The sequence below is a fragment of the Elaeis guineensis genome, chromosome 4, assembly GCF_000442705.2.
Source record: "Elaeis guineensis isolate ETL-2024a chromosome 4, EG11, whole genome shotgun sequence".
NCBI classification, from domain to species: Eukaryota; Viridiplantae; Streptophyta; class Magnoliopsida; order Arecales; family Arecaceae; genus Elaeis; species Elaeis guineensis.
In genome coordinates this window covers 1,366,832-1,378,419 of record NC_025996.2, presented here as the reverse complement: position 1 = coordinate 1,378,419, position 11,588 = coordinate 1,366,832, and the positions used below count along the sequence as shown (strand labels likewise).

The following is an 11,588-nucleotide window of genomic DNA, read 5'->3' as shown; positions in this document are numbered from 1 at the left end:
CCCACTGAATAAGGAATGTACAGTTTCTATTTTATCGCGAATGGAACGGTTAAGCTGTGAAATTATTATTAATTGTACTGCACTGAACAATAATAGCAGCCGTTACAGCGACAGCAATTTTTTTTTTTCAAAAAAAAAAAAAAAAACGACTTCACGTTCGTAAGATTACCATCAAGGTCTTCAAACAATAGCAACCTCTAATAACGGCAATAAGGTCGTTATTGGTGGTTTGCTACAAAAGTTGTCCGTGACCTACATTTCAATTTGGTTTGGGCAAGGTCATTTCCTACTTTATCGCTAATATTGCCACAAACAAAATAGCAAAATGCCTCAAAAACTGTCCAGAAACACCACCATCCACTTCCATGTCCACAAACAAACTAGATATCAGTCATATGTTTCAGAGCAATATATTTCCAGATTGAGTTTACACACTCAAGTACCCATCAGTCATTTTTACCAATATCATGGCTCTATCATTTATTCAACTACGTACATTTATTCATATCTGATTGCTGTATTCTGATCAACCAGCCAACCTGCCAAATGAAACCACATCAATCACCTTAGACAATTCGTTTTTAAAAAAGTAAGAAATTTAAAAACCAAAAATTAGATGCTTCCTAACAAGCCCTAATCATGCTGCTGGCCTTGCACCAATGATGAAAGACCGTATTCTATGACAATAGATTCAAGCTAATGCAGAAATAAGAGAACAAATGATGAAAAAGAACATCCACTACTGCAGCCGTGGTCACTAAATACTATGGATTCCGGACATAAGAATCTTACAACCATCCACCAATTGCTACCAGCAAGCAAAAGATAAAGAACTAATCAGACCAACCGCACACGACAATTTCAGATGTGCAGTGCAACACCACATCATCGACCGGCAGCAGACATAATATGCTTTGTTTATACATTCACAACAGCTAATATAATTAGAAGAAACAGAAAGGTGAACATTCAGGGCTTTGGCATTTTGTGAGTAGCAGGGAGATCTTCTAACAGGGCCAGGATCTCGATTATTGGAAATCATCACAACCACCTCCTAACTGCCTCTTGGTTGGTGAACTAATTCCCTTTTCTATAGAAATTTTTTTTCTTGGCAATTCACTGATGCAAGCCAGGCAACTGTCCCTAGCCCGAGGAAATTCATTAGATGTTCAATCCATGGCTCAAACTTCTTCGGACCATTCAAACCAATATCGATGCCAGCTGCTCCACTAGGTTAATTTCAAACTCATCAAAATGCATATCTAAATTATGCTGAAAAACTGAATCACACAGCAATGAGCAAATCATCCAAACATCGAGAGTCCTAAGAAATATTTATTTTTATCACAACCCAACAGGGAGTTCGGGATGTAGGCACTCTGCCATTCATTCAGTCCTCCTTGTGTGATCTACTTAGACAAGGTTTTTATTTGAGTGATTGTTAATGCAAGCACTCAATCTGGAATCCTGAATCCTCCATGAGGATGGATCACTAGATCAAGCCTGACAGGTTCCTATTAATTACCGCCCAACTGATTTTGTTTTCTTTTTGGGTTTTGGGTAGTGCAAATGGGGCAAGCCTCACAAGGAATTAAGAATGGGAAAACAAAACACCAAGGGCATCCAGCTCGAACCAAACTCCAGTGGGGAAGTTCTGATCCCAAAATGAGGTACCCATCACCTGCCACAAACTGGTTTTGTCTTTAGCAGATAAGAATGCATTCACTGAGATAATCCCTCAGGACAAAGGCAACTCCACAAGTGTAATCCAACACTTAAGTTGCAGCTCAAAGCTCAAACACAGGCTATTTCATGGCCAATTAGCGTATGGCAACTACCTGAATTTGCAGAATTATGACATTTATATTATCAAAGACATTCATGTTGGAAAAGTGGCAAGCATTAGTTACAGCTTGTGCTTTTTCAATCACGGAGTGCTTGTACTGAGGGTCAACATTAAGCTCAAATCTTTACGCTGGTCGTATATAGACTTATTCCCAATGACATCATAGCATTTACTATCTGGGGATGACAATAGGAACAAGAGGGGAAAAGAGAAAGCAAGTGAACTTCAAACATCAGAGAAAAGAGAGGAAGGAAAATGACAAAAGAGAAGTAAGAGAAAGAAAGAAGAGAACTTTGGATCCAGGAGAAGAGATGAAAGAGGAAGAGAAAAGAATTCTAGACATGAGAGGGGGTAAAAAACAAGAAGGGAGCTTCTCTTCTCCAAATCTCCACACATTCAAAGAGGTTAAAAGGTCTGGACAGAAACCACTTCTCTCAATTTCTCTTCTCTACCATCCTGACTTGCATATCCAAACAAGGGATTTCAATTTTCTATTCCCTTCTTTCTCTCCTTACTAAATTCCTAATCAACCAAGCGAACCAGATAGCTCTTCTCTTCTCACTAACCAAATGGGGATTTTTACTTTCTCTCTTCTCTCCTATTCTCTTAACCCAAACATGGGTCAAGAGAGATAAAAGGCAGGTCAGGAGAGCAACCTCCTGAAGACAGAAGTGGGAAAGACAAAAGCATGAACGAGGTAGCATTCGCTCCATTACTCCTCTCGTTTAACCATCCAAACATGAGACTCTAACTGTCACATCCCCTAACCAAAGGAAAAATTCTAGGTTAAACTCGGCCAAACATAAAAAAAGTATATATGGTTATAAATGGCAATAGTAAGAATTTTGATTGATTTATGATAAGGGTACTGGTATATAAAAGAGAGAGAGAGAGAGAGAGAGAGAGAGAGATGAGGAAATACATAAAATTAGAGCTGGGATGGTTGAATTGGAGAGAAGCTTTTGGGTTGTTATTTAATCAATGCATATGTTGGCAACTTTCAACAAAATATATATATATAAGTCAATACAGGTAATGATGATATATAGCTCAAAATGTTCCATAATAAGGAGGCCTACAAAAGGTGTAACAAAAAATAGGAATTTCAAGATAAATGAGCGATCAAATTTAAAAAAATGATAAAATGAGGATTTACCTATCAATCATATGATCTACATGTTTCATATGGAATCCATCTTTTTCGTAGTAGTTCATCAAGACATACATCACTTAATTTACTATGTAAATTTTTATATAGGCAGCAATTACAATGTTCCCATTAAAGTAACTGTGCAAGTTGCTCCTACTGCTTAATAGCAGATCTATACCCAGTTTATTGCACTAGATAATGATTCCTGCACAGATATTTGTGTCATCTGCCCCATGTCACGAATGCACTAAAAGTGAAACAATCATTGCAGCAATAAAAATTGAAAAATGTGCGCCGATGGCATAGAGCAAATGACAGGAATACCCATGCATGCAAAGTTATATAGTGCATAGGACAAGGGTAGATTTGCCATTTGCCAGTAGGAGCAACCTGAAAAGTAGGTAAAGTGGAAGCATTATAACCGCTGCCTTTTATATAATCAATACATGTCATACATCCAAACCAATCAGGCATAATACACTTTTTTAAAAGTTTAAAGGAAATAAGGCCCTCCCAACGTTTGCTAGAAAATAATCACAAAGCAAATATATGCATAAAAATTACAGTGCTGGGTAGTCCCTTAAAACTAAGTACTTTATTTTGAGCTTCTGTAGACCTACATAAGTTGTCAAAACATTTGATATGATTGATAGGTAATTCCTGTGGAGCAGCAAAACTAACTAGATTAATTAAGACCATGTATGGAAGACCATGATAAAATGATAAAATGAAGATTGTGGGCTTTCAAACAATAATCAGAAAAAACAAAGGTCTTTGGAGAAAGTGCACAAGCTGCAAATGGAAAAACACCCTACTAAATTATGTCATCTGTCAAAATCTAGGATACAAATTTGCATATGATATGCAAGCAGTATCAATCGTCAGCATATATGGCCAGAAGAAATGTTGGATACTAATCTTAAGCATCATATGTACATATATGAATCCTTATATATAAAATATTTATGATGTGGATGTATACATTATAAAATATTTATGATGTGGATGTATACATATATTTGTATATATATATGTATGCATATACATATTTATGAAAATTGATAATTACGAGAGGTGGAAGCTCTGCCTAATATAGGGTGAAGATGGGATCAAACCACGTCATCTACACCAATGCAAGAGACTTTACCAACTCTACCAGATGGCACCCTCTAAGGATCATATATCTTTTAAAAGGTTTTGAATAAAATGAAGTATAGACTATGTTATTGTGCTAACATCTCATACTTTATGGATATCCTTTTACATGTATGTGAAACATAGAACTACTTATTACCACCAAAGCTTAGTTCAGATGGTACCTCCTCTTGGCCCCTAAGCAAGAGGTTGGGGGTTCAGTTCTCTGTAGCCTTGACGTGCCATTTCGATCCCCAATTAATTTAAGTCGAACCCAAACAGTTGGAAAAAGGTTAGATAATTATGATTATGAATTATTATCATATACCGTTCAGGATTTGTCATATTGATTCTATAGGATATCATATTGTACACAATTATTTGGGCCAAATATCAAGAGTTAACTATGACATGCTCACTGTCTGCAAATGTATTTGCTGATCACTTTCATTTTACAACATGTTTACAGAGATTGAAAGGGCACCTAGCTATATGTCATACAATGGGTGATCCTCTGAAATCTCCTCTAAGTACGTCCTAGCAAATATGGGGTTGAGTTGCTGGGTATATATGAGCTAGAGATGGATTGTTTGTGACTACCGTACACCAAAAAGGAGCCTAAATAGATGGTTTTTAGATTACAACTAGGAATATCAGAAATGATTGAAGTCATAGACAAAAATCACTGGTAGCATGAAGATGGAATTGTAATGGTTCAATTTTCATAGTCAAATCTTTTTATTCCTTTTGATGGAAAGGTTATAGCTATAACCACATGCAATTGGAGAAGGGATTGCCAAAGTCAGTGATAGGAAAAATCTTAAAATATAAAATTACCACTAACTAATGTCCCAGACAACATAATTAAGCTTATAAAAAATACAATAAATTCCAAATTAACCATCACAGGGCTCATATGTGGAACTAAGCTCCGATGAATGATTAGATCTTCTGCTGAGATATATTGTCAATTTGCACCAACAGTTTAACAGCATGTTGTGATCCATGAACAAGACCACCTCTAAGGTGGGAAATGTCATTCAAATCCAAAAACCCTTATTAAAAAAAAATAAAATCTTTTTCTTTGTTTCTACTTAAGGAGCTCTCTAAAACAAAAGGCTATTTGGCCAAAAATTACCCACAAGTACTTAGAATCAGGAAGCAGCAAAGCAACAAAATAAGGCTAAGCTAGCATCCACAAGCTACCAAACTGACCACAATTCCAATCACAGTATAATCACTCCATGACAAATGACTAGCAAAATCATACCAAACCTTCCACATAATCCCTTTAGACCGTATGAAGTCGATAATGTTCCAAGATCCAACAATCTTGTAGTTTATTGAAAACTAAGAAAAGAACCAAGTGAATTAATCTTTTAACGTCCATGGCTTCTCCACTTAATCAAATACCACATGCCAAAACCAAATCATTACCGCTTAAGTGCATTAAATTAGCACAAAAACAATTTTTGCGTGACCATTCAAAAAATGTAAAGAGACTACAAGGGCCAGGATCCCAAAAGATACAAGTAAATTGTTAGAAAAATAATGATACTAATAATTAGAAATTCGTAAGTAAAAATCCATTTTTCTGCCATTAGTTGTGGATATCTCTAAACATGACGACAATGTAAATCCTTGCACTTTCTTGAATGATCATTTACCTCCTCCAAACTATCACTAATTAGGCAAATCAAATCATACAGCACTCTTCCAATTACTATGCTCCTTGCATCTTTCTTTGCATGGGCATCTATATATTACTCTCTTTATCTTTGCTAGATACAACTTGGAGCACCCTGATTTTGTTTTAGGGCAAAATCGTGATTGGGATTTCTTGAAACAACAGTTCATTATACTTAAGGATTTTGCTTGTTTAACTTCAAAGATCCTAACTTCCTACTCTTTTTCCTTCACACCATACTCAAGCCGCTTCAGAAACTCAGTCAAGTTATCATCCAGATAAGCGCACCATTCCAGAAGATAAAAACTAGAACCCAATAATATCTAAAATAACCTCAAAACAACGAGATCAAAAACAAAAAAGAATCTAAAATAAGCGCTGAATTATTCACGGACCCAATTTTTCTGGTCACCTGTCGAAGTCAGTTTGTTCATCATCCAAGCATGCGATTGCAAGAAATAAAGAGTGGAATCTTGAAAAAAAACAAAAACAAAAAAGCCGAAAACAATGTAGAGGGTTTGCTAATTTAATTCGATAAACAAGTTCTGCTATACTCGAGTCCCAGTTCTCAAAAATCCAGTCATCCACAAACATTAAATCGTCAGAAATTAGAGAATAAATAGACAACCACGGAGATGAGAGATGAGGTGAGGGATCGTGGAAGATGACCTTAGATTAGTTGTAGTAGAGCTCGAGGCCCATGCCGTCGTGGATCTCGTAATCGCGGAGGGTGATGCTGTCCTTGTAGATGTTGTACCACTTCTGGATGCGGATCTTGTCGGCCCTCGTCCCCGTCTGCGCCGCCACAAGCTTCTTGAGATCGCCGATCGTGTCGTCCTCGTTGCACTTCACCCGCACCTTCTTCCCCAGCCGATCGTTCAGCACCACCTCGATCATCTTCGCTGACCTTCAACTTTCGATTCCCCTTCCTCTCGCCCTCTCTTTCTATCGGCCGCCTCCAATTGTACCTCAAAACCCTAGCCCTAGCCCCTCCCTTGCTCTCTCTGTGTGGTCCCACGGTCTCGGATGTCGGACCAATGAGAACCACAGAACGTTCTGGCATCGGATAACAACCGCCTTTTCTGAGCAACTAGAATTACTAGCCTATAATCCCGTGCAATACACGGGATGCGATTTTTTTTAAAAAAATATATTTTATTTTATTTATCTATTTTATTGCATCCATCCTCTATATATATATATATATATATATATATATATATATATATATATATATATATATAGAAGACTTTAAATAGATCGGATTGACTCTGAATCAGATCTGATCCATAGAGATCCGATCAAACCGTTTAAAAGAATCCATAAATATGGATCGAATTCTAAAATTAGATTCATTCTATTTTTCAGATCGGATATGAATTTATTAAATTTTATCCTGATCCAACTTAATCCTATCCATTTGAATTTTTTGGTTTATATAGATCTTATGCTCAATAACCCAATTTAACCGGGACCTATTATATGACCCGAACCTATTATATAATGCAAACCTATTATATACTAGTATGGGCTAAAAACAAATTACAATGTGCCGTCCATCTATACAAAATTATCTTCTTTCTTTTTTACCCCCATAATTAAGTGGCATCCACTGGTTCAAACTGATGGAGTCTCCAATAAATATTTTCTTTTTTTTTTCTACTTCCACAAAAAAAATTTCGCATCAAACCTACACAATCTTTCAAACTTAAGAAATTTAGAGAATTGGTAGAAATAGATATTTCACTTTTAGTTGTATCTCACGATCGGCTCCCATATGCACATGAGATACATTTTGATAGTTTTCTAGGATGTAATTGTCATATGTTGATGACCACTTCAAAAATCATTACGTTCCATGTGTTATTGGATGGTAAACTTATAAGATCAACTTCAACTTCAATCATGGGAATTGACTGAATAGCTAAAACTGATGCCTATTGGATAATTTGATCCACGATCTAACCCCGATCTAATTCATACTCGAATTGGATCCGTATTTCATTGATTAGAACTAGATTATACATAGACCTGATCCGATCCGAATGATCATTGAGTTAAAAAATTTGATCATGGATCCGATTCGATCCGATATTCTATTGGGTTAGATCTGGATCCAATATCAAGCTATGAACAAAGAATCAGATCCGATAGGGATCATTCATGATCTAATCCGACCTGATCCATTTGCACCCTTACTTCTATATATATTTTAAAATAATTAAAATAATAAAAAATATATTTTATTCATAGTATGGATTATAAGTTATCGGATAAATCTTGTGAAGATTCAATTCCATGAAGCCATTTCCTAAGTCTGTTATTTTTTATTATTTTTATATTTAATTATTTTTAAATTCTTTCATATCTCTTCTCTCTTTTTCTTCAATTCTCTCCTCCCACATCATCAATTTTTTTTAATAATGTTGCCCATCGGTCACTACCACCATCAATAACAGCAATGTCTTTGAGCTTAGAGCGGAACAAAAATATATCAATATACGAAACTTAGTCACAAAAATACCTTCGATGGCCACATTTCTATTTCTTATAGAAGGAGATAGTGTCATGCGGCCGTCTTGTGTGATAATGTGATGAAATTAACATCCTCTCATCCTACATCAATTGGTTGCTTATACTATCAGAATTATTAATTATTTAAATTATCTAATTAACAAAATAAGCCGATCTAAGCATATCCATCAATCTCCAATGAGCAACGTGTAAATGAAGACTCTAGCCATCTTTTTTGTAAACTTAAAACAAAAAAAATGAGACAGTCAAAAAGTAATGCTATATGCTTTGAAGTCAGTCACTTGAAGGTAAAATAGGTTTCCACCAACCACAAAGTATATCGAAGGCTTACATTTTAGATTGATATAGTTTAAATCTTATTTATTCTTTCCAGGAGTATAAAGTACAACCAAAAACCACATTGCATATCTGTGTATCCTTCTTTTATCAATAAAAATAAAAATAAAATCAAGAACTTGTATGCTCCCTAGACCCTCGATGCAAATAAAAAGATGAATAAATCTTTCAAACCGCCAACAAAAATCTTATCATTTGAAATACTTTAAGAACATGTAAAGAAAAAAATAGGAAGATAATAACCCAACCCGTGAACACTGCGAAAGAAGTTTCGCCCATTCCTCCAGTTGCACCTTTAAGACCCATTTTTTCGGGAGTTCTAACTGCACCAGCTCTAATTATTCTCCTTCACCCTTCGCTGTTTGCTTCAAAAAAAAAAAAAAAAATAAAAAAGCAAACTTTATGAACAAAGCACAAAAAAAAACGAAAAAAAGAAACCACCCTCTACAGTAAAGAACTGCATGAATCTTGAATTAGCAATTGAAGCTCGAAACTTTACCCGCCCCATCCTCGGGCCTTTTCTCCTGTTCCGACGAAGCATGGCTGGCCTCTCTTAGCGGATCGGCTAAAATAGACGGATTAAGTGCGATCTGGTGGTCCTTGGTGCCCGGCAACACCTCCTCCCTCAGGTCTAGCTGGTGCGTCTGCAAGGCCGCCACTACCTGGATGAATCCCACGGATCCTGACCAAAAAATAGCAAAAACCTTCCAATTAGATGAAAGCCGAGGCAGAAAACCCCAAATAAATCAGAAAATAATAGGAGAAAGATCTCACCTTGGAGTGTACTTGGCACCGTGAGACGTCGCTTGTCGTTTTTTTTTTCGGGACATGTGACGACAAACTGGCCATACACATGGCGTACGGAGGTCAATATCTCCATATATATATATATATATATATATATATATATATATATATATATATATATATATATAATCATTTTTTTTATTTTTTTTAATTTAAAATAGTAACATAATAAATTATATTTCTGAGATATTGTTGAAACTGAGATATTGTATCATGTCGCTGATGTGATTGGATGAAACCAGGGTTCGCTCGCGGATGAAAAGCTATAGTATGCTTTCTACCCAAAAAAAAAAAAAAAACTATAGCATGCATGGACATGAATATTTTTCTTTTTTATTTTTTAATATAATATAATAATAAAATAAGTTATAATAAATAAGATATCTAAATAATTTTTTTCAAATTAAATAATAAATTACAATAATGAACAAATAATTAATATTTATTATAATTATATAATAAATTTTTATTATAATTAAATATATCAATATTTGTTGCATATTAGACAATCATCTTTAATGATCGTTGAGCATATTAATATTAACAGTTATATAGTTTATTATATTAAATTAAAAATATATTGGTTGGTATACTAATATTTTTTTTAAATTCAAAGAAAGTTAGAGATGTTGACATGGATAAGAAACAGATAAATAATTTTTTGAAATAGAATATAATTGTTATGAAATATTTAGATATATATATATATATATATTGTATATCTAAATATTTTTTAATATAAAATAATTATATTTTGATCAGAAAAATAATAAATTGAACCAAATCAATTATTTGCAAGCATTCAGATTTTTAAACAAATCTTGTGGAGAGCATCACTGGCATTTTTTTCTTTCAGCTAGAATTGAGTTAATTAACTCAGGTATCTTTAATTTTCTCGCAACTTTCATATTCATAACTAGCAAACTTTTGATGCCAATGCAGTTGTTATTGCTTCTCTTCAACTGGCCAATGAATTCAACAATACTTTCATCCAAAACATGCTCTGGGACATCCGCAACTCTGGTAGCTCTCTTGTTCATCTATCTATTTTGGTGTTTTGGATGCTCCCACCCCACGGATGGTTGAAAATGAACTTTTATCATTTATGATTATCTTGGCAGATTCTTATACGCTGACGCTCAGATTTTTTCTTCATCTTCAGTCTCTCTTATTGAAGTTCAGATGGCTTTGGAAGCAATGAAGGTAGCTCAGAGTATGTTTACTAGGCCATGCATTATTTTTGAAGGTGCGTGTGATCTTTTATTTTTCTGTTGATTTTTTTATTTTATCTGTTCAACACACCTTCAGAGAGGACAACTTTGCTGCTGTTTGATTGATCGAAGTTGATAATAATTTTTTTCTTTCCGAATCAGATGTGATCCCCCATGATCTGGCATCAATTCTTGTGGCCGATGCTCGGAGCTTGTTGCATCCTCAGTCTCCATAACTCTGTCTTTCACTTTTGTAGCTTCTTTCCTTTACTATTTCACCTGCTGTTTTGTCCTTTATTTCAATCTATTCATCCAAAAAAAAAAAAAAAAAAGCCCATAGTGTTTCTTATATTCCCCATCAAATTTGTACTCAAGCCAATACAAATTATTTAATAAAAAAATTAGAATTAAAAAAAATAATAGCTTTTAATATTAAATATGGGTTTAAACTAACAAACAGCTCATCCACCAGTCTTGTTGTCGGGCAGCAGTCCAACTCATACCCTCTTATCTCTCTCCGAGATCCATTTTGCCAATGTTGTCAAACTCGTATAGCCCAAATCCTGCATTCTTTTTGATATGATAAGCTTTGGTATGTATGTCTTTATTATTATTTTTTTTGGATACAAACGGATAGTTATATTATTTTGATGCAAGAACAGCTTAATGATCAAGATATAAAATATCCCACAGAATTGACAGACAGATATTTTTTTATCTCCAAAGCCAATCCTCCAAATGCTCCATCACAAAAATAGCAATCTAATCTGCTGCGCTATTCATCTTTCGATAGACATATCGGATAGACGATGCAACGAATTGATGGAAGAAAATCCAAATGTCATGGATCAACAGATGCAAAAAAAAAAAAAAAATCAAAAC

At 34.8% G+C, this 11,588-nt stretch overlaps 1 protein-coding gene and 1 long non-coding RNA gene across 2 annotated transcripts; both read right to left on the bottom strand.

The window, feature by feature from the left end:
* Window positions 1-387: 387 nt before the first annotated feature.
* Window positions 388-6,798, bottom strand: LOC105044299 (ubiquitin-like protein 5). The gene is made up of 2 exons (XM_019850231.3): window positions 6,487-6,798; window positions 388-539 (listed from the first exon to the last, which is right to left on the bottom strand). Exon 1 carries the CDS (start codon window positions 6,712-6,714, stop codon window positions 6,493-6,495), a length of 222 nt encoding a protein of 73 aa, XP_019705790.1. The 5' UTR covers window positions 6,715-6,798; the 3' UTR covers window positions 388-539; window positions 6,487-6,492.
* Window positions 6,799-8,108: 1,310 nt separating this feature from the next.
* LOC140857043 (uncharacterized) lies at window positions 8,109-9,534 on the bottom strand. Its single transcript, XR_012140543.1, has 3 exons — window positions 9,463-9,534; window positions 9,188-9,370; window positions 8,109-9,046 (listed from the first exon to the last, which is right to left on the bottom strand). It is a non-coding gene; the product is annotated as an uncharacterized lncRNA (long non-coding RNA).
* Window positions 9,535-11,588: the final 2,054 nt, after the last annotated feature.

Coding starts and splice junctions, on each gene's coding strand:
- LOC105044299 (XM_019850231.3), bottom strand. CDS start 6,714: ATGATCGAGGTGGTGCTGAACGATCGGCTGGGGAAGAAGGTGCGGGTG.